This window comes from Eptatretus burgeri, chromosome 2, assembly GCF_056783735.1.
Source record: "Eptatretus burgeri isolate ZD-2024b chromosome 2, Ebu_testis_v1, whole genome shotgun sequence".
NCBI classification, from domain to species: Eukaryota; Metazoa; Chordata; class Myxini; order Myxiniformes; family Myxinidae; genus Eptatretus; species Eptatretus burgeri.
The window spans coordinates 56837828-56861664 of record NC_140962.1 but is presented as its reverse complement, the minus strand read 5'-3'; the positions used below and the strand labels follow the sequence as shown (position 1 = coordinate 56861664).

Sequence of the window (23837 nt, the reverse complement as noted above, 5' to 3'; positions counted from 1 at the left end):
CACACACACACACACACACACACACACACACACACACACAAACATACACACACAAACACACACACACAAACACACACACATATACACACACACACACACACACACACACACACACACACACAGCCACACACACACAAACACAGACAATGATGTACTGGAAAGTACTTACAAAACCTATTTTATTTGAAGCTATAGCCTTAACTTACAAGCAATTGACTGATTTCCCAACTGCCAAAGAGAGTTTGGTGAGCAGGGCAGGGTGCCAGACTGTATCAAAAGCACGCCATATGTCTAGGGATACGGCTCTGATTTCATGTCCGGCATTGAGTACCTCTATCCATTGTTGGGAGAGCAGAAGCAGCATGTCCAGGGTAGAGTGACCTGGTCTGAAAACAAATTGCTGATCGGAAATCAAGCCTTTGGAGAAGAGGAAGGATTTAATGTCTGAAGGGATGATGGATTCCATAACCTTGCTGATGATTGGGAGAATGCCGATAGGTCTGTAGTTGCAGGGATCTGTTTTTGCACCTTTTTATGCAGAGTGCTAAATTTCCAATAAATATTGGATTTTGTAGTCTTTAAACAAAACAAGCATTTTATTCAGCTATATTTTATGAAATTCTGATTCGCACCTTTTTTTTTTGGCTATTATGTGTTGGCATCATAAACCTGGCAGCTCTGGATTTAAAATAATCCCGAAGGTCTGTGAGGCTTTGGAAACTAATGTAATTCACGTTTTCTACTCCACAAATGTTAGATGAGCCATTAGGCAGCTCGATGGAACATCGGATGGTAGTATTACGATATTATGCCTGGTGTTGGCTTCATGGTTAGGGTGATGGCCTTGGGATCCTAGAATCCTGATTTCCAATCTCCCTTGGCTGTTGAAATACTACCAGGTGGGGTTGACTCTGCCTGTCATCCTTCTGAGGTTGGCAAAATGAGTGCCAGCTTGCTGGTATACTGTGTCAGAGTGGCGACCCGTCAAAGATTGTACCCAACAGCCAAGCAGACTGCTTAAACAGCACCAACGCTCTGCACAGAGTCTGGTCCCAATGGATGGTTGTATTACGATATTGGGGGTTTTCTTTATGAGGTTTGGACCTCCTATGCAAAGCATTCCCTGTGACATCACCATGGCCCATTTGTTTGTTATGAAAGACCCCAAAACTCCTTTGATAATCAGCTGTTTAAAGGTATGCCTGGTGTTGGCTTAATGTTAGGGTGGTGGGCTTGGGATCCTAGGCTCCTGTGTTCAAATCCTGCTCAGCTGTTGAATTAATACCACGTGGCATTGACTCAGCCTGTCATCCTTCCGAGGCCGACAAAATGATTACCAGGTTGTTGGGATGATTGAGCCATTTGAAGTATCCTGCGTCGGAGTGGTGATCCGTCCATGATTGTGCCCAATAGTCCAGGAGACTGCTTCGGCAGCACCAATGCTCTGCACAGAGTATGGTCCCGATGGGTGGATGTTTAAAGGTGTTCTGCTGGTAATCAGTCAATTGTAAATCTAGCATGGTGTCATTGATGAAGGAGCACGACAAGTTATCTTTGCAGCAATATTACATAACTTGGTCATTTCTGAATCAAGCAAAATAAACTGTGGAATAATTTCTCAAAATATATCAATCTTTGTTTTTGCTTTTCACCACAGAAACCCAGCCAAGCCATGGGGTTGAGAAACTGGAATATGACCTTCCTGCAATGCCAAGACCTGAAAACATCCTTCCAGAAGAGATGGAATCTTCATCTGAGCAGTATTGTTCAGAAACAGAACAAGATAAGAATCTGAGAGAACGCATTCAAGCTTTCTTTGTAAATCTGGAGATCAAACCTACGACCGTGCTCGATCATGAAAGGCAGAAAATGGACGCAGCAATGGTGCAACAGATCCAGAAGTTACGAGCTCATGATGAACAGCCATATGGTCTACGCTGTGCCCTGATGGCCAGGCATGCCTTGCACGACCCCTCGATGCAGCCTTTCCTTAAGCGGAGTAGGATCTCTTGCACGTGGTCGAGGACAGTGGAGTGCTCAGGTTCTGCAAACGCTGTTCCAGGCATCTCAGATGACTTGATGGATATTTTAGTGCAAAATTTAAACTAAATCTGCATCCTTTTCATCTACTGTTTTGTTTTAAGAGTGCAAAGATTATGTTGACCATTTATATTTCATGACATTATTGGACTGCAATAAATGTTTAGGCGATTGATTAAAAACTCTTTTGCAATGATGTTGATCTTACAACGACATTTATGTTTTTTTTTTTTTTTAAACAACCCCTTTCCCTTCCAGTCGTAACTGAACAGGAGTTTGTTTGATGAAAGGTTAACCTTCGGTGTTGACGCAGTGGTTTAGCTCCTAAAAGGGTGGCAACACTTCTTTAGGTCCTGCAAGGTATGTATTACTTAAAGCATGATAGTTTTCTGGTGAAAAATATCATCGTTACGCCTTGATGAGTCCTACCTTTCATAATATTTTGCTGAATATTTATATCGAAGGCTATGTCTGCTTTAACTATATTTATAACCAATTTAGAAAAGAGTGCTGGCTGGCAATTGCAAAGCATTTGGTAATGTGTCTCACAAAGATTTGCCATGCTCCTAGCGAAGGAATGGTTGAGTATTTGGCACCCATGCAAGTGAGACTTTTTATGAGTTTTCATGAATGGATCCAGCAGGTCGGTAAAATCATGCTTGATCTGTGCACCACGAGTTGGAATGCACAGCTGAGCTTGAATATCGCCAGCAGAGGCGTCGGAACAACGGAATTCAATCACAGTTGGAATGGTGGACAAAGCTGAAGACTGTAAGATAAAGGCAAAATCGAGATATGTGTAAGATAAAGGAGGACTGTGGCAGGAAAAAAAAAAAAGACTGCCTCTGGATCGATACCTTTTTATGCTTTACCAGTGAGTTTACCGACATTGAGCCCCAGTGAAATGAACTCGATAAACAAGTGAGGGCAATTAACCCAGACAAAGAGCCACCCAAATGGATGGTCCCAGGATTATCTCGATGAAAATCAAAAGATTCCTCAACAGGAACTTCAATGAGCTATGGAGGCCAGCTGTCACCATCTTGCAGGAAAAAGAAAATCCTTGCAACATGATAAACAAGGATGGAGATAATCGAAACATTTATTTCACTTCAAGCTCTTGTTTTATTGTAGTACCAGCAGAATAGGTGATACATTTCCCCGGCATCATAACTGTGTTCATTCATTCACTCAACACTGCCTGTGGCTGCTGGTTGCATCGTTGCTGGGAGCGCAGCTATGCCACTGATGCTGTGCCCCATGTTGGTCAGAGCCAGAATTAGTAATTTGTTCATGGTGCCGGTGATAGCTCACCTAATCTTTGTGAAGGACTCCGTTGGATCTCTAACGTCCAGCAAGTAATGCTGGCAGATGGGATGCCCAGTTCAACATCCATCAGAGGGACGGCACACACATTGATGCCTTGCCATGCCTGCGAGATACCAGGATGATATTTATTGGTGGTCTGAGATATGGGCGAACCAAGGCGAGACAGATGGAAGTCGAGTGTGAAAACCTCTCGGTCATCCGACTAGCCCCATAACTGTCGTCAAATACTCCTGAAGCTTTCTATTCATGGGTGCAGAGATTTTTTTTAAAAATTATATACTTCCAGTTGCTGTGGTCTTGGTTCCACATAATCTCATCTGCATTAGCCTTGCAAATACTGTATTGGAGGAACCTGGCATCAGATTTACAGGCTTTCATCAACTTGCCTTCGTATAGGACATTCGATTATAGTTGTTCATCGCTCACTTTACAACAGCAACTCCAAACCTATTCCACCATTCAAAACTGCATCACATCCTCTCTTTGGAGCTGACCAGGCGACCAAAGTATGTCGTGATAAAATTTTGTTGTGCGCAGTGACGAGTGTAAACATTGGTAGGGGTGCGAGCTCATTTGACACCTTTGGGATTGTCATGGACGCGATCATTTCTTCTAAAATGCCGACCAGCGTGCGCACCGCTGGTGTGGACAATGGCTCAACACCGTATTGTTAAAACCACCTCAGCATCCCAATTTCATCGAATCCATTCTCAAATCAGATTTTGGGGAAGCGGAGCTAAACTCGTTTTCTAAAACCTTGCAAGGGTTAACAATGGACGTAGAAAGGAAATGCGAATGAAAAAAAAAAACAAAACAAAAAGGTTTAATTTGCTTATTTTCCTCTGCATCTGCTCCGTATGCATAACACACGGGTAGTGACGTGCTCTGCTCCCCTCCCCCTCCAATACCGGAGAGCGCATTTAAAGCGCTTCCCGACGTGTCCAGCTCCATTGCCTGCTGGTCACCGCACTCCCTTCACTTCCCAGCGCTCTTAAATATTCCCCGTTTACGAAGCACGGCACGTCGGCATTTTGTTCTTTTTCCCTTCATTCGTGTCCACCTTCACTTGCAAGCGATTGAATTTTCTCTTCCCCTCCCATTTAGATTATCCATAGCCATGAACGTGCTCTTGATCCTCTGCTTCTTCCTCTGCACCTGCTGCGGTAAGCACTGCACATGGCGCTTTCCTGGCCTAGAGCCCTTCGTCGTTTCCTCACTTTTCCCTTGCAAGGTGTTGATAACATACTTTTATGCATTTAATACTCGCACGGTCAGTCTTGTCCGCGGACTGTTTCTTTTTACGCATTTGATATGATGCAACCACCATAAATTGAATAAGAGCTTGGTTTTTTTTTTTTAATGAACCTTACTGCATCTCGGCTTGTATAAGTGTGCAGATGAATCACAAAACATGTCACACTCCATTGCAAGTGCAATGGCCTGAACCACACACTAGATATTCTTCAGCACATTGTACTGCAACGCAGTGCTGAATTATATTGTACTAAAAAAAAAATTCAACCAAGGGAGGAGGGTTGTTGCAATGAGTCTTCACATACTTGATCGAGTATGATAGAAAATCTGCACAACTCAGACATTCGAGCCAGTCCTCTCCCAATTTAAAGTCCAAGTGGATGTGCAGGACGTACACAGTCAAGGTTAGCGAGTCCTTTATGGTGCAGTGCAGATGAGATGCCTCTGAAAGCCAATTGCTTCGCTTCTCTGTTCCGTGTAAACATCAATTTGCTCGACGGGCCGTACATTCGCAGAAATATTAGTCCAACAAATGTCAAATCCCTCGCAAAGTAATTGGATCAAACCTGTTATGCCGACCAAGCGATTGTATACAGTATCCAAATTTATTGTTTCTTTCACGACTACTCTGGATTGACCATTTAACTACAACGATTGATTATTTCACATGAACCATTCTACACATTACGCTTTCACTAAAGATATAATTTCCAGCACTAACTCACCCTGATAACGACCTTTGTGTATGATGTTGTTAACCCCCCTTGTTATTGATTCAAAGTGCAAAAGTTGCACTCGTATTCTACTGTATTCTTGTCGAGGATAATGATGCTTATTAAAATAATAGCAATATTTGTATTATTATTATTATTATTATTACTATCTATGAATTAATTAACACATCTTGGCCTTTGTTCTGTGTAGGAATTGCTGTGCCTGTTGGTAAAGGAGATGACAAGGCAAGTTTATTGGTGTATTCAACTTTGATGCTCTTGTATTTCCTTGTGTACATGTATCTGCTTGAGGTTCGATATTTTGTTACGGTATTACAATGCAGCACATGCATCAACATGATCCAAAACGTACATGCACGCTGAGACCTTCTGCACCACATTGAAGTCATGGCCTGCTGGGGGTGATCATTTCTGCGACATAAGAGTGTACAACCAGATCTGTCTCTCTGCTTGTACACATTGTTCGAGAGTAGTTCTCGATTTGAGCTGTGCAAAAACACATATGACGGTGATGATGTGACAAGCATTCCTAAGTCAGAAACACGATGCCTTCCCTGAAAGCTTCCATGCTGCAGTTTTACTATTTGGGCTGCACAGCAACACTTGAGGCACTTTCAGTAATGAGTAGAGGCCAAATCATTCACTGTCAATTGCAGATGGAAACACAATAAAATTGGAGAATGAAAGTTGCCTGCAACCGAAAACACAGCCCACAATGATCTGTGCATATTGCAGGTTGTACTAAATATCGAGAAGGGCTCATATTAGTCATGGAATGCAATTTCTCAAGCAGACAGCGGTAATGGGCCAGAACTGTTATTTTGTCGACCGTCAACATGCTATTGGGCCAATACCTAGCCACCCTTGGTTTGCTGTCTGGGTTATTGGGACAAAAAGCTCAGAAAATTGATTATTAAATGACATAATCATCCTTAGCAATGTGTCATACTCTTTACAGAACATCAGGGCTGCCAGAGCAGTCTTTTGACAAGGGTTACGCTGGGTGGTTTGCCATTGCCTTCCCAGCAGTAAGTCAGGGCAGGAACTTGGAATTTTTACAGGGTGTCGGTGATAACGAGCATACTCTTCATGAAAGACAGTGGAAGTTTTAATAGTGCTGGCAGATGAATCCTTACGCTTAACGTCCTTCTGATGGACGATGCACACTTATGTCTCGCTCTGGCTGCGAAACACCAGGGTGATGGCTTACAGGTCAGTGGCAATTCTTCGCCAGGAAAGACAGCTCAAAGGTGAGTGCACAAACCTCTAAACTATACTGCCAGCCCACGATTAAATGACATGTTGCATGTTTAAAATGTGACGGCGTTCATCGCTCACATCAGTGCAGTGGTCATGTCTCTACCCTCACTATAATATGACCTGTTCACGTGTCCTGTTTAACAGTTGATGAGATGTGTGCTGGAAGTCCTTTCCAACGTGCTTGGAGAGCAAACCGAGACCGCCCATCATTGGGAATGCCAGCGGCTCCTTGGCGAAGGTCGCACATCCTTGTACCTCAACACCACTGCGAAGGCTAACTCTGCATTTTCTCTAATCATCATTCTTTCATTAACAATTCATTTTTAACCCCTCCAGTTCCCCACCCACAATCTTTTTAATGCAAATTGTGCTTACGTGTCTGGAATGTCTTCACCGGATATCACGTTATCTGATGATTTTACAACACAGCATTGATATATCGGTCGTCATAAGTACCAGGCTCTGCCGTTTTAGCAACTTGTCAGAATTGAGGATTTATGAGAAATAGTGTATACATTTTTTATTTTCTTTCGTAAGCAGCACAAGGCTGCAGGGTAGCATAATTTGCTGAGGGTGCGACTGTGCCACGGAAGCAGCACCCTCTGTAGATTATAAAAGGAATATGTAACTTGTCAATGGTGCTGGCAATAGCTCGTCTTCTCTTAACAAAGGAAACTGTCATATCTTTAGCGTCCACCAACGGATGCCAAGAGATGAAACGCTCAGTTTAACGTCCATCCGAGGGACGGCACACACATTAATGAATCACCCTGCCTGGGAAACACCAAGATAACAGGATATACCTGGGTCGGGATTCAAACCCAGGCTACACTGCGTACAGGTGAGTGTGCGTACCTCTCGGCCATACTGCCAGCCTTAGTGTACACAGTTAAAAGGTTATATAAATAATATAATGAATGTTGAAGTTAAAAACTTAAAACTAAAGTTTGAGCCATTTTAAATAAATACACTATCTTTTTTGCAGAATAACTCAGAGGGGAAAGTATTTTCTGTATTGCTTCTACCTATGGCAAATTACAACCACTAATATTAAAGGGCCATACTAATGCTGTATATTACTTATGTGAAAGAGGGGGAGGAGCGGTTATTTGTAAGTGACGTCGAATAATAAAATATCTCCACAGGGCAGTCATTGCCATGGATGAAAGTGGTTATGGTGAGGGGCTAGGGAAATTGAGGAGGACAGTGGAGAGAATAGTAAAGTTGAGGGGAGTTGGGAAGATGTAGGGGTAGTGTGGTGAGGGATGGATAAAAAGAGGCAGCATCGGGAAAGAGGGTTAGAATTCACAATTTTGCATATCTAATATGGAGATGATGCCAATGGCTATCGTCATTTTTTTTTTTTCAAAACGATTGGCAAATGGCTCATCGTGTGATTTGAAATGCTGCTTTTAGAGGTTCGAGCAATTGCAGTACATGGTAATGGCAGCACATTGTGTTCCCAGTTGTTAGTTTGATTGGAAGCAGTGTGCATAAATAAATTGAGATTGAAACATGCCAACGACACAATGTTGTGAGGATTAACGAGAAAGTAAGGTCAAATCCCTTTTCCATCACCAAGAGGAAAAAAAATTGAGTGATATAAAATGGAGTTTATGTGAGGTGACTGTGGTATGTGTATTGTATCTTGGCACATGCACAAGCTGCACAGCCAATAATTACTCTCAAAGAAATGGACGACCATATGTTGAGAGAGCTGCGCTCACGGTCACGAGAAAGGTGAAAGGATTTCTCGGATGTTAGCCCTTCTTCAAGGCAAGAGAGACGTCTTGTTCAGATGAATGATTATGTTCCACTGAATTTGGCCCATCAAGCCTGCACAATGGCTGCCAACCTTTGGTTGTGTGTCCTCACTCTTTCACTTTTAACTTTGCACAACATGTCCAAATAGTTTCCAACAAAAATTCCAAATAGTGGCAACCATGTCAATGGAAAATGCATTTGGAATTTGTTCTTATCCAAAGTCGAGGCCTGTGGAGGAGTTAGAACATATAACGGATCTCGGATCAGGACGTTACGCAACAACAGAAAGACAGGTAGGAAGCACACCAACAGCAGGTTTGAGGGACAAAATAAGAGGGAGACGGATCAATAAGGGAATGAGAGGTAGGGAAAGATACGCAGGGTGGACAAGATGGACAGAGAAGCAAACGCTCATGAAGGAAAAACTGGAAATTTTCAAAGGGGTGGGCTTGGGAGGGTTAAAAGGGGTATAAAAGATCAAGGTTTTGGATGGGGGATGATCTGAGATGTTAGTGAACAGCTGTCTTGAAGACCTTGAGGGAGTAATGAGATTGAAGAGAATGTGGACGTTGGTTGCACATGTGAGGGAAAAAGAGGAATGAAGGAGTGGAGGTGAGCAGTGATTCTGGATTTTAGGTAGTTTCAGCATAAGGAAGTTGATGGTGGACTGCAGAAATCTCGGGTGGACAGAGCACAGGAAGAGAGGGTGCAACATTTCTCGATTCTCAGATCCTTTCTCTCGTCTTGGATCATATCGCACACTTTATTATCCTGATACGGTGTTGGATTTAGTAGATTGTTTGTCTTCATGCTTATAAATTTGTAGTGAATGGTCATTAACTTCATCTGCAAGAGTCTCTCTGTCCCATTGAATGCAAGTTCACTTCTTTACAAGTTTGCCAGACACGGTCACCAACTAAGCTTGAGTGCAACCTTGTCGCTCCTCGGAGAAGCAGCTAGAGGGTGGATACATATTAGATGTGCTTTTATGCCTTCCAGCAAAAATGCAGAGATGGAAGCGGTATTCTTCCTCAAGCAATGAAAGTAATGAAGTAAAGTTTATTCCTTCCGATCACATCTGTCAGGACAATGAAATGAATCCTAAAAGTGGCACATTTGATTTGCTGCACTCGGCGTTATGGTCCTGATAGATATACAACCTTTCCCACAAGCCATACAGGCATGTTTCTCCTTGGGACCGAGATCAACCAATTCTCAATGTCATGCTTTTTGTCAACTTACAAACTCCTTGAAACGTAGAACAAAAACAGCATGAAGATTAGCTTGTTAACAACAATCATGAATGAATACATTGTCTGGTGTGAATACTTCATTGTCTTCCGAAATACTTTTTATTTTAAAATTCTTAAAAACGAATCAAAAAAATTTCTTATAAGTTATCCTTATCATACAAATTGCTTTTCCTCAATCTTGTTTGAACAATACTCTTACTGTGTTTAGAAAATTTGTATTATCTAGAAAGCAGTCGGTCAGTTAGGAATTGGGTCAGAACAAGTATATGGGGCCTTTTTTGGCTTCTTTTAATTTTTTTATTGGTTTACATCGAACATATTGTGTTGTCCTTTTGTTTATTTGTAATGCTTTGCCGTGTTTCCAAATGTGTTCATCTGCAGACTCGAGAATACAGAATCTGCTCCAACATAAGGATGATCTGGGTTCACGCCTTGGGGGTTCTGCACCAGGTGCGGGATAAGCATCAGGAAAGAGACCACCTAAAAGTTACATATGCATGGGGAAGAGGGGGGGGCGGGTGATGGAGTAAATCAAAGTTGTAGTAATTGGCAAGGTAAAGAAAAAAAGAGGAGTCCAAATGCTGCCATTTTAGCTCAAATAATGAGATATCCCTTAGCATAAACTTGATTGAGAGATTTCCACCAAATGATGCATAAAGTAAAACAAAAAGATGAATCAATTATGTATATTTTTTGCCATTATATTTTTCCTGACAAACCAATAGAGTAGCAGTTCTTGCCCCTTATCTTGGAGGAATGTTTATAATTGATTATACATTTCATATATCTAAAATAACCTGGTGTTGGATATATATATATATATATATATATATATATATATATATATATATATATATATATATATATATAATATTTTTTTTAAACAGTTCTCTTTAATTATTATCCCACCCCCCCGGAGGGAGGGAGCGGGATATTGTAATCGTCCGGTTTTTGTCTGTTTGTTTGTCTGTCTGTCTGTTAGCAACTTTACGGCAAAATGGCTTTAGCAAACACTATCCAATTTAATCCACAGGTGGGCAATGAACCTTGGACGACCCCATTAACTTTTGGGTCCAATTGGATCAAAGGTCAAGGTCAAGGTCACGAAAAGATCAAAATCGTTTTTCGCTCATAACTTCGTCAAAAATGATCTGATTTACTTCAAACTCAGCTTATAGTGAACCTTATTCTATTTGTCACTTATAATCCTACCCATTCTTATAGTGAAAAATGCATATTTGTGATAAATGGTTGGGATTTGTTGTGCCTGGCACCACTTGTTCATTGTAATTGTTGCTTTTTCTTCTCTTTCATCCCTTTTACTCTCTGTTCCTCTCTTTCATTATCTATCTCTCTAAGTAGAAGTGAATTCTTGCAGAAATCTTTCTGGAAGCCTCATTTGGATGTTTGAGGGTAGAGGAGTAGTGGCTGAAACCCCAATCCTAGCCATGTTCCTCCTAATGACTATCTTTGCTCTTTACTTCATAGGGTTCCTTCTTGGTTTTCCAATTGATTAAGATCTTCGGGTCTTAAGGTTGATCCCTTGTTTGCCATTTAATTAACACCAGATGGGGTTGACTCAGCCTGTCATCCTTCCGAGGTCAGCAAAATGAGTGCCAGTGTACTGGTAATAGAGGGCATTTTATCAGTGGCACAGCCGTGCTCCCAGAAAATGATGCAATTAGCAGCCACAGGCTGCACACGATAGCTAGCGATATATATCTAAATTATAATTGTTTTCTACTTTTCCCACCAGATTCCTTAACTCCTCCCCATTTCTTCAGAGCCCCAATTATTCCCACCATGTGAAGTCGGCCAGGCGATCAGTTCTGGCCTGCCTTTCTTAGACTACATGGCCAGGTCTGATGTTCGACTGTGGCAGGAATTTGAAATTTGTTTCAATGTGCCAGCGATAACTTACCTTCTCTTCAGGAAAGACAGCATGGGATCTTTAACATCTACCAACAGCATCAGTGTGTGGCAGACGAGTACTCCGGCTTAACGCCCTTGTGATGGATGATGCACACTTTTAGGCATCGCCTGTATGTGAAACACCAGGGTGAATATTTCTAGCTGTGTCAAGATTCATACCGAGCTTGGCTCGATAGCTCAAGGCTAGGCATGTGCGCATACCTCAAAGCTATCATGCAAAGCCATCAAATTCCCAATGGTATGTCTATATAAAGTGTGTATAGAGCATGTATTGTTTGAATGTATGAGGCAACCTACCTGACTGCAATGTGTAAAACAGTGAATGGTTTACAAAGTCGATGAAGGAAAATACTTTTCAGCAAAAGTAACTGAAAAGTTGCAAATTATTCAAACTTTGCGCAATACATTCAAATTATTTTTATTTTTTGCAAATTATACAGGATTGTGTGTTGTCTTCTGGGTGTGACACATTTGCCTTTGTTACCCTCACCAAATGAGAGGGTATTGTATTTGGGTTCGTTTGTCTTTGTTACTTGCAAAATCGAAGATTTTTTCAAGTATTTTGGTTCGTCGATATTGTTATTCTGTCTGTTTGACGCCTACAGATCACAATTTTAAACCGATCTTCACCACATGGTAGAGTTTGTCATAGGGAAGAAGCTGATTGTTTTTGAGGTCAAAAGGTCAACATAGGCCCAAGGTCAACAAATTAGGTGGTATTTCTAAATTCCTCAATTTTCATCCGATTGACTTGAATTTGAAGAGGATTTATATTTCAGGTTAATGGATTCAACGAGCTAATTATTTTTAAGGTCAACATGGGCCTAAACATGGGCATGGGTATTTCTAAAATCCTCAATTTTCATCCGATTGACTTGAAATTTGAAGAAGAGTTGTGTGTTTGGTCATTGAATTGAACCACCAATTATTTTTGACGTCAAATTTGTTTTTTGGAGTTTGCAAGTATCGTGCTCTGCACGACGTCTTCTTGTTTGTTTGTCTGTTTGTCCGCAAAGAACTTTCGTGTTTTTCTGCGCAACCGCTTGTCGGATTGAGATGAAATTATCACCATAGGTGCCACAACTCATGTAGAACGTTTCAATGATAATTACGACGTCATGTGTAATGTGGTGTGGTAGCCATGTTGAAAAAAACTTTGGACCTCTATCTGTGAAATCGTACCAAGGTAAAAATTTGAAACTTGGCACATGGCAAGCAACCACATGGGGAATAAGTGTGATGATTTTATGACATCATAGTTGCATATGTAGAATGCTACATCTGATCAGTATGAAAAAGATCGATGGTCATCTCGGGATATGTCTGGTGTTGGCTTAATGGTGGGCTTGGGACCTGAATTCAAATCTCGCTCAGCTGTTGAATTTATACCAGGTGGGGTTGACTCAGCCTGTCATCCTTCAGAGGTTGGCAAAATGAATACCAGCTTGCTGGGATGATTCAGCCATTCGAGTATCCTGCGTCGGAGTGGCGGCCCGTCCAGGATTCTGTCCACTAGCCCAGGAGACTGCTTCGGCAGCACCAATGCTCAATACAGAGTGTGGTCCCAATGGAAGGATGGATCTAGGGATAAAATGGTCCACAGAAAAAAAAAATTCACTATGTCAGCGGTCATGTGATTCGGCAGCCATATTGTTAAAAAATAAAAACCTTCGAAAATCTTCTTCTCTGAAGTGGCTGAACGGATTGAGGCGAAACTTTACACGTATGACTGCCTATCCATGAGGAACAAAATGTTTACAAATGTGATGTCGTAGGTCACAAGGTTTGGCAGCCATATTGGATTTACCCAAAAACCTATAAATAATCTTCTCCAGAATGGCTGGACAGAGCGAGGGGAAACTTCACACAAATGGTCCCCAAGCCATGGGTGTCCAATTTTGTAAAATAATTATTGATAGGTCACATGGTTTGGCAGCCATATTGGATTGAAGAAAAATATTAAATGTTTTCTCTGGAACCGCTTAATCAATCGATATTAAACTTCACAATTATGATCTAGTGGTGATGTGGAATACATGTTTTAAATTTCAACTTGATCGGACACATGGTCTGGCAGCCAGAATTATTTTATTTTTTTGATCTGGGTTATTTTTTTTTGATATATCTCTATTATAATACCAAGCTTGCACACTAAAAACTCGGCTCGCCGTCACACGATCCCTATGAAATTGCTGTGGCACTTAGCGGACATGCCGACAATGTTTGGGAAGTCTTGGCGTAGTACCACTTGCATTTCGCACAATGCGTATTTTTGTCATTCCCCGTGTATGGTCTGTTGTCTGCTACCAGCTATGTTGTACTGCTATCCCGTGCATGTGCACGGGTATCGCGAGTATATGTATATGTATTTTTTTTTTGAATAAGGCTCACTTGGCTGTGCCTGGATGGGTTCGAGGGTAGAGGAGTAGCAGCTGAAATGTGAATCCTCTCCGGGTTCCTCCTGTTGACTTCATTTTTGCTTTTTGCTTGTTTGGGTTCCTTCTGATGACTCCAATGCAGCACTGTACTTATTTGGTCTTCAATTTGATTTGAATTGAATTTATTTTAATCCCATTGTAAATTCAATTGAATAATAATTTTAAAAAACGTCATTGGTCAGGGTCAGGTGTCCAATCAAAGTGGGGTTGCATCACAGTGGAATGTTTTGGTACCCGCTCATCACTGCTAGCAGTTATCAAGTGGCAGTTCTAATTATGTCTCTTATTAATTACATAACACACCAGCACATAAATGCCATACAAAATACACCACACATAACTACACAAACACCACACAAAACAAGTCCTGGCGAGGGTATGCAATCTCGGATTGCTCTTTTTCTTGTTTGGACTCGTATCTTACTGTCACATTGTTACCCCGCGCATGCAAAGCAAAAAGCAGGGTTAAGCAATTGGTTCACTTCTGTCTGTCTGTCTGTGTGTCTACAAACATCAGTATATGAGAGATTAACAACTTCATTTCAATTTAATACTATATTTTGAACATGAATCGGAACACCAACCTGTAGTTTAGCAGTACTTTGGCTCTGAATTTGTCCCGATCGCACGTGCGCAGAGGAGTGAGATAATTTTTAAGTGTTGAAGCCACTTCAATATTTGGTATGTCCTTCCATCCGTCCATCCATCATAAATGAAGAAGAAGAACCTGTCTTACCCACCATGTTTCGTTCGTTTCTCGGCGTTGCCTATTTCATATTATAAATGCCAAACCGCCCCGCTTCCTGTAAACACGGAGGTGATGTGTTTATTCTGTCTGCCTGCCTGGCAGTCAAACAAAATTGGAAATCATTCCAAACAGGAAACGTTCTATTTTTAAGGACATCATAAAGGACTCAAACAACAGACATGAATAACTAATGTAACATGTCAAATAAGGTGGTGTATAAAACATCTACTCTAAAATTTGGTGACCATCTACAGCGGTAAACCTCCAGTTTTCTTTCTCCGACCTTCAAAGGTCTCTCTTTTATTTCAATTGAATTATATACTTGAATACTGTGGAACATAAATTGCATGTTTGACGCTTTCGAAACCATTCCGTTTAGCAGTACTTGGACATGTTAAATAAGGTGGTGTTAAACTTCCGAAAATAAGCGCTAAACATCAACGGTGCTAAACTTCCGGAATTTTTTTATACGATCTTTCCCATCATTATTTCATTTAAATTGAATTGTACACTATAACACTGTGTGGGGTAAGGTGTTTTATGAACTATCTTGTTGTTCATGAAGCACCATCTGTTTTCCTGCTTTTGTCAGATTGTGATGTGGTCCAGCTTTATCACATGCTACTTTCTTGCATTAAATGAAGTTGTCAACTGTGTAATATTGTCGCAATTTGTACATCGCCAAATTATTTGCAGCCATTGTTTCGTAAGACTTTAAGTGCCCAAGGCCATGGATCATGATCTGCTATTGCTCGAGAATGTATTGTTGCTGTTGCTATAAAATGATTCTAATTAGTTCCATAAACATACCAGCCAGATATGGCATCATACATTAGCCATTGAACGTTTATATATTTTACATGTGAATCAAATTGTGACTCACCGCAAATACTCAGTCATCACCAACCAAAATGATCTTGATCTCTCGGCTTGTGATGAACAAAGGGTTTGGCTGTTAGTTTGAGCAAAATGGCACATATAAAATTTATCTCCAAACTCGTCTAAAAATGAAACTATTCATGAATATTCATCATTTTCCAATTTTATCAGGAACAGAATATTGGAAAAACACTATTCTCAAATGTGCCATGTAAAGTTTCAATGGAAAATGTCAACATAAAAATGTTCGTTTCCACTGTCACAAAATAGCTGCTCTTTAATTTGTTGCACTTACTGGTGTGAATCAACCTTTTCAGATTCAATTAAAGAAGATAAGAGAGTGCTCGATAAGGACTATTTCAATGGCGGAGCAGAACAGGACAGCCGAGACACCAAAAACAGTGGGGAAGATGGCTATGATGGAAAAGTGAGAGACGAAGACCTGACTCGTGAGGAGGTGAAAAGAATGATGAACAAATATACCAAAGATGGCGATCAAAATAAGAAACATGATTTTTATGAGGGTACAAGAAGAGTCGTGATGGGCAAGACAAAAAATACAGGCAATACCAAACATGCAGACTTGAAGAAGAAAGCCCTCTCTTTAAACAAAGAAAGTGAAGATATAGACCATGACCACTTCCAAAGACATGATCAGGATGAAAAGCGATCAAATGAGCAGCATGACGATTATGGATTTGACGACCATCCCAAAGGTGATGTAGAAAGACATGAAAATCGCAAAGAATTTAACCACAAAATGGAAGGTGAGACGCATTCAAGCAATGGTTATAAAGGACAGCATGAAAGCTTCGAAGAATTCCCAGATTACGAGACAATCCTTAAAGCCAAACACCACGAACAGACCCACGAGATAAGCTCAGAAGACAAGCAAGGTGATGAAGCAGAGAAAGCCCTTTTGAACCTGAAATTAGGAAGTGCTGCCAGAGGTCTTAGTCAAAAGCTAGAGCACCTGCCGTGGCCCAAAGGTGTAGAAAAGCGAATGGACGAAAGCACAAGTGATGAAGAAACTGAGCAATTTGACCTGAAAGGGAAGTTTCAGGATTCTGACAAGCACCAGGAGCGTTCTACTGAGAGTGAGAGTGAGGCTTCTGAGGAGGAGCTGGAGAAGGAGATGCAAGAGATGAAGAGAAACAGGCAACGAGAAACAAATCTGCAGCAGAATGCTAGAAACTTCAAGAACTCATTTGAGGTGAGTGTGTGTCTGTCAAATCAAATCTTTATTACCCTCGCCGAAGGACAGAGTATTGCATTTGGGTCTGTTTGTTTGTCCTCACAGAACTTGTGTTTTTCTCCGCAACTGCTTTGGCAGATTGAGATGAAATTTTCAGCATAGGAGTGACTACTCGTGCAGAATATTTTAATGGTAATTATGACGTCATAGGTCACGTGGTGTAGCAGCGATTTTGGAAAAACCGAAAAATTTAGGACCTCTGTATCTCCAAAACTGTTCCATGAAAAAATTAAACTGGCACATGTCAAGTCCTCCCCCCCGTGGAAAAGAAGTGATTTTTTTGATGATGTCATAGGTGGCTTCATTGTGTCATCATAATGGCATACATCGAACACTTTATCTGATCAGTATGAAATTTTTTGTGGGTCATCTAGTGCTAAATTGTATTGGGGGGGGGGGGTGGGAATGATGACATCAGTCAAGTGGTTTGGCAGTCATTGTTTTTAACATAAAAACCTTCAAAAATCTTCTCGAAAACATCTGAACAGATCGATGTGAAACGTTACAGGTACGATCAGTTGATCACCTATCCATGAGGAACGAGAAGTTCTCTATGTATGACATCAGAGGTCACATGGTTTGGCAGCTATGTTTTTTGAAGAATAAACCTTTAATAACCTTCTTCTCCAAAATGGCTTGACAGATCTAGGGGAAACTTCATCCACGTTTCCCAAGCCTTGGGGATACCAGGGTGTTCATGCATAATTCATTGGTCACAAGGTCTGGAAGCCACTTTGGATTGAACGAAAATCTTTGAAAAAAAATCTCTTGAACCGCTTCATAAATCGACATGAAACTTTGCAATTATGTTCTAATAGTCATAGGAAATGTGTTTTATATTTCAAGCTGATGAGATGCATGGTCTGGCAGCCAGAATTTTTCAGTATTTTGAATCTGGGTTCAGGGTTTTAAATAAAATGGTAAAAGAAAGTATAATGATGTAATAACGTGGGTGGAGGCATATCTGGAGATGTTGCGACGTCGTAGAGTGCTATTATAATTTAACCATGCTACCTCCCATTTTTTATACCAACCAATCAGTCATGTAGAACATGAAGTTTCCTGGTGACATCACTCAAATTTTCAACTACAGGAGCAATTGTTAATTATGAGGCTTCATTTTAGTGTTAAAAACAACTGTTAGGATAAAAGTAGAAGCATTATTGGCTGGGTATTAATAATAAAAATAAAAGCCAGTAGAGGTACATTCAAAGTCCACCGGCCTCATGCCAAATAAATAAATAACAAATCCTCCAGCGTGCGACATTGCCGGGGTGCCTTCGCTGCCCGGCGATGCCGCCTTATGACACATGGAGGGAGAATTGGGAGAGAGTGGTATACAATAATTGATTGATTCACTGATTACTTGCATAATTAAAATAAATAAATAATAATTCTAAAAAAATAATTTCTTGAACAATTGCCTAATAGCATAACAAAACCACCACTGTTTCATCTGAATCTGTAACTTTTTGAAAACTAAGTAATTCATTGAAAAATGAATAATTAATTGATTAATCAATAAATCAAAAATACCTCTTATAGCCAAATCACTTGGTCACTGTCATGTCCAAATATCAGTTTCAAAGCTCAAAAGGTGCCTGAGATATTGCCCAGATGAGAATGAAAATAAATAAGGTATTAATAAATCGATAATAATTAATTAATTAATTAATCAATCAGTTGATTAATCAAAAAATAAAAATACCTTTTTTGTCAAAGCAATTCTTCATATTTGTCCTCAAATTTCATCTTGCTAGATCAAAGGATGGCTGAGATATCACCCGGACAAACAAACAAACAAAGCAAACAGAGTAAAAACTGAGTACTCTCTTCCTTCAGCGCCCGGCAATGACATAATGCATCACCTTGATATGGAATTGGGAAGGAGCGGTGTACAGTTATTATTCCCCCGCCAAGCAACGAAGTTGGCGGGGGATATAGAAATGGGTTCCGTCCATCCGTCACATTTCGTTTCTGGAGCTTAACTACAAATCCCCTCAAGATATATTTACGAAATTTGGTACACATATCAAGCAAGTGGTGAACTGGTGCATATTGGTATTTTGTAATTGATAGGTCACGTGGTTTGGCAGCCATGTTGGATTCAATAAAAATATTAAATAATGTTTTCTCTGGAATCACATAACCTAACAAAGCGAAAATTTGCAACTATCATCTTCCATCATGTCTGCATACATAGTAAAAATTATGACGTCACAAGTCACATGGTTTGGCGGCCATCTTGGATAGAAAAACACACCTCATCCGATTAACACGAAACTTCACACACGTATTCCACTCCAGGATTGGAGGCAGAATGTAAATTTATGATGTCATAGGTCACATGGTTCGTCAGCCATCTTGGATTGAAAATTAATTTTTAAAATCTTCTGCAGAACGGCTGGACAGATTTAGACAAAATTTCATATACCTTTTCCCCAAGACATCCTTTCAGAAGTTTGTTAATTTCTAATTGATAGGTCACATGGTTTGGCGGCCATATTGAATTTACCCTAAAACCCTCAAACATCTTCTTCTCCAGAACGGCTGGTCAGATCAAGGGGAAACTTCACATACATATTGCACACGCTTAGGGAATATAAGTTTGTTAATCCTCATTTACTATGGCGGGGGATATCGAAGACTTTGTCTTCAACGGATGCTAGTTATTATTGTAGTGAAAGAAGCTCCAGCAGAAAAATAATTTTGGGGAAAAGAATCTTTTCAAAATGAACGCATGATGTAATTTAATCAACTGTCTGGCTGAAATAAAGTTGGAATCAATATTGACATCAAACAATGTTTGAGTATATGTAAAGAGTATGCAAATTTAATATCACATTATTCATCAACGTTGCTGTGTGACTCCGCAATGGAACGACTAGGAAGTAGGATCTCAGCTTCACAAGAAAATGATGGTAGATGCCACAGCCAGTTCATCCATTAATGCGATTCAGTGTGGAACTTACCAAATTGTCCATCAAGAGTTGGTCATTTCAATCTTTTCCACCCCCATCAATCTTACCCAAAACAGCCATCTAACTTGCAGGCTATTGTGTTTCCTCCCCTCCTCTCTATCCCATTTCCCTGTTGGTTCATTCCTTTCCTTATTTTATGCATACGTAGTCACACTGCCCCAACTGAGTTTGCTGCCGTTTTACCATCTTTCACTTGACTCTTCTATGATTGTGTCGAAAAAGCATCTCACCTGTTTGTAGAATGACAATGTTGCAGACAGCTACTCAGGAAAGCAAAGCATTAATAACAAGTCAAACCTTCAGAGCTTTGCTAATGATGGTTGAATGGTTACAAACATCATATATTGTCTTGTAGAATGCATGCAACAACATGTTGAAGTGCCATTCACTGCAAAGGAGACTGGCATCCCCCTTCTGGTGAAACTCCCAAAATTCAGAATCACTGCTCACCTCCACTCATTTGTTCCTCCTTTTTCCCCACCTGTGGAACCAACTTCCACATTCTCTTAAATCTTATTCTTCCCCTCCAGCTTTTCAAGAGCACTATCTCAGATCATCCCCAATCCAAAACTATGATTTTTTTTTCTACCCCCATTAACACCCCCCTACCCCCAACCCTGCCTCTTTCAAAGTTTCCAGTTTTTCTTTCCTGAGAGTTTGCTTCTGCATACATATTGTCAATCCCACGTTCCCATACCCCTCATTCATACTCACATCACTTATTTGTCCAATTCTCCCTTTATTTTAAGCCTGGTGTTGGCTTAGTGGTTAGGGTGGCGGCTTGGGATCTGGGATCCCAGGGTCCTGAGTTCAAGCCCCGTTGGCTGCTGAATTAACACCAGGGGGTTTACTCAGCCTGTCATCCTTCCGAGGTCGTCAAAATGAGTACCAGTGTACTGGTCCCGGTGTATGCCCTGGTTAGAATAGGTGTACCATATCCCTGTGTGTCGTAAGAGGCGACCAGGGTTGGCGTCAGGAAGGGCATCCGGCCATAAAACATTGCCTCAAGAAAAATCCCAACCCCTGCACAGCAGGAAAAAATGGCTATAAAAATGCTCATTTTAATTTTTTTTCTCCTTTTATTTTGTCCCCTAACCCAGTTGTCCCCCCATCTGCGTCTCTCTCTCCTGTTCCTTTTGTTCTGTTGTGTCCTGATCCATTCTGTGTTCTAGCTCTTCCATGAGCTTTGACTTAGGATACAAAAAGGGTGTGCTGGTCACCATTAAACTCACCCCTATTTTTTATATTTTTTGACCAGGCAGTGTACTGCTTCATCTACACCTGTGAATAATATAGTTTCAAAGCAATCAAAAGATCAATTTTATTGGAGTAATTTTTTTCTCACCGAGCTGTTGGCAAAAAAGCTCAAGTTGGTAGCTTGCTCGTCAGAGAGCTGTGTAGTTTTCCACTTCTTGCTCCGTCTCTTTCCAGGATAAGGACCTGTCAGAAATTGAGATCATGGAGATGGAGCTGGAGAACATTGCACAGAAGCTCCACGACTTAAAGACTGGCTGAAGACATGCTGGACGTTATTTATTCATGTGGTAGAATGAGTCTTTAGAAGAATTCTTTCATATTTATATTTAAGATGACTATTATTCCAATTTTTTGGCTTTTATTGAGAATTCATGGAAAGAAAAGTATGGTTTTGTTAGTATTTTGGAACCATTCTATTTCGCATTCAAGTTAACCTTTTACATAAATAGTCTTATTTCTGAAGTCGTGGCTTTTGTAATATATGTCCTGCATTTGTGCCTGCTAATCAGCTTCCTCTGCATGAGGTTTCCCAGAATAGAGCTTTTATCACAAAGATAAATATCCAGTGGTGTCAGGTGTAGAGAAGGCAGTGAATAGAAAGATGTGTGGGTGTTTCTGTACAGACATTGATGTGCTTTGGTGAATCTTGCTCCTCCTGTCACACCACTCCATATTGTTCATTAAAGATATAAGCAAATTGAGTCACAAACAGAAAGCACTTGTTTAGGTGAAAATTATTATTTTGATTGCACATAAAAATATTCAAAATGGCAAATCAACGCTTGGGAGGAAATCTTAAACTTCATAAAATTACATATGTTTAATATAACATTTGCTTTATTTTGCTGTTTAACATGATTACAGTGAGTACATTGTCCAAAAATAATAGTGGATCAATTAGACCTAATTCCAAAATGATTTCTAAAAGAAATGCAGAATTGTAAAATAGACCATCAGATTAATCATCTAATGTTTGTTTCAAGACAAGGGTCTCGGCTCATGGAGGAGCTAAACGACAAAAGGCAGCAAGTTTACAGATTACAAAAGGGTATTGGGTGAAGGGGGGGTGGAGGGAGTCTTCAGTTTAACCAGCAATTGCCTGGTGTTGACTTAATGGTTAGGGTGGTGAGCTTGGGATCCTAGGATCCTGAGTTCAAATCCCACTCGGCTGTTGAATTAATACGAGGTGGGGTTGACTATGCCTGTCATCCTTCCGAAGTCAGCAAAATGAGTGCCACCATGCTGGTGTACTGTGTCAGAGTGGCGACCCGTCCAGGATTGTGTCCAATAGCCAAGGAGACTGCTTAGGCAGCACCAATGCGCTGCACAGAGCATGGTTCCGATGGATGGATGGTTGGTTTGTGGGGGTGGGGGTAGGCACACACAAAGAGGAAAGGAGAGTAACAATGGCCCAGAGAATAACATAATGGGAGGGAACCAGTATTTATAAAATAGATTGTGGATATGCATGGCTGAGTGCATGAGTTAACTCGAACAGCACTCGATTGAGCACATACCTTTGCCAAACTGAACAGTTTATGTTTTGTATCCTATTGATAGGCCAGATCTGCATCTGAATATTCACCAAAATCAAATTGAATCGTCCTTGTCACACACCCAACATGTCCACCAAATTTTGTCCAAATCCATCTAATACTTTTTGAGATATTGTGCTACATGTCGTTTTTTGCCCCATCACTCAATGGTGAAGAATTACTTCGTAAATTATAGTATCCGGATCCAGATCTGGATCAAAATCGAATCCGTTCGTCTTTGTCACACACCCAACCTGTCCACCAAGTCTCATCCACATCTACCCATAACTTTTTAAGTGGCTGAAGTAATTATTGGCAATGCATTTGATAGACTGATTAAGTGAGGACGAGACAACGGTAAACTGTTCAAGTTTACCGGTCACAGGGAGACTTTCACAATCGGTAGAATATTGGGACAAACGATCCGGAATGCTGTTGGGAAACTAATGTGGACTTTGGGAGAGTGAGCAGGTGAGGTTTTCTTGAGGAATGCAAATGACCTGAGCTGGCTCGGGAGGGCAAAGGTATGAGAGGGTAGTTGGAGCAAAGGCAGCTGTGAGCTTGTATAAAATAGAGCCCTCCAACTTCTGCCAGTGGGAGGGAGAGTGACATTCTCTGGGAATATACTCGTGTCCTGAAGGACCAAGGATGTGAAAGGACCTTGTTTTTGATGCCCTCAAAAGAAGTAGGTGGGAAGCAAGTACACCAATACAGAGCAGTGGGCCATACTCACAATGAATGGATAGCCTTGTATACCGTGTTGAGCTCAGCTTGGTTCAGGAATGCCTTAACTCTACAGATAATCCCAGATGGGGATGAGCCTTTGATGCCAGTTTGTTGACATGATCCTCCCACAAAAGATTATGACAGATAGTGAGACCAAATAGTTGCAGGGATTGCACCTTTTCAGTGGTTGTTCAGAGAAGTGGATTGGATAATTAGATTGCCAATCTTTGGGTGGAGAAGGTGTGAGAGTGTGTAACTTGCTGGCATTAAATGTCATGGCCTACATGTCTGACCAGCAGCTTGTCTTGTGTAGGTCTAATGAAAGGGATTCAGAAATGGCCAGCCTTTCACAAGTGACATACCATTCACAAGAGTGATATACCCAAGACAGAGTCATCAGCAAAATAGTAAAGTTGGTTTTCAAGAGAATCAGGCAGATCATTCACATACAT

General features: G+C 40.8%; 2 protein-coding genes across 7 annotated transcripts in view; both read left to right on the top strand.

Annotated features, from left to right (window-relative positions):
• Positions 1–4533, top strand: part of LOC147032097 (uncharacterized) — a 41605-nt gene extending 37072 nt beyond the window's left edge. For 3 of the 5 annotated variants that reach the window (XM_085869412.1, XM_085869414.1, XM_085869410.1), the window contains one exon: positions 1658–2255. In XM_085869412.1, coding sequence (XP_085725538.1) covers positions 1658–2109 — 452 coding nt within the window. In that variant the 3' untranslated portion in view covers positions 2110–2255. Of the gene's footprint in view, positions 1–1657; positions 2256–2298; positions 2401–4473 lie in introns of those variants that run through there. The other 2 variants (XM_085869411.1, XM_085869413.1) reach the window with 2 other exon arrangements.
• On the top strand, positions 4335–21825 carry LOC147032096 (uncharacterized). 2 transcript variants are annotated; one of them, XM_085869408.1, is made up of 6 exons: positions 4335–4532; positions 5548–5582; positions 6762–6855; positions 10016–10084; positions 15949–16844; positions 21299–21825. In XM_085869408.1, the coding sequence occupies exons 1-6, from the start codon at positions 4487–4489 to the stop codon at positions 21380–21382; spliced, it is 1224 nt and encodes a 407-aa protein (XP_085725534.1). In that variant the 5' UTR covers positions 4335–4486; the 3' UTR covers positions 21383–21825. The 2 variants fall into 2 exon arrangements, with proteins under 2 accessions (XP_085725534.1, XP_085725535.1); XM_085869409.1 differs by lacking the exon at positions 10016–10084.
• The last annotated feature ends 2012 nt before the right edge of the window (positions 21826–23837 follow it).

Bases quoted from the DNA above. Each gene is read 5' to 3' on its own strand.
- LOC147032096 (XM_085869408.1), top strand. From the start codon at position 4,487: ATGAACGTGCTCTTGATCCTCTGCTTCTTCCTCTGCACCTGCTGCG. The intron at 5,583-6,761 runs GCAAGTTTATTG...CCTGTTTAACAG, and splicing joins TTGGTAAAGGAGATGACAAG to TTGATGAGATGTGTGCTGGA. The intron at 16,845-21,298 runs GTGAGTGTGTGT...GTCTCTTTCCAG, and splicing joins ACTTCAAGAACTCATTTGAG to GATAAGGACCTGTCAGAAAT.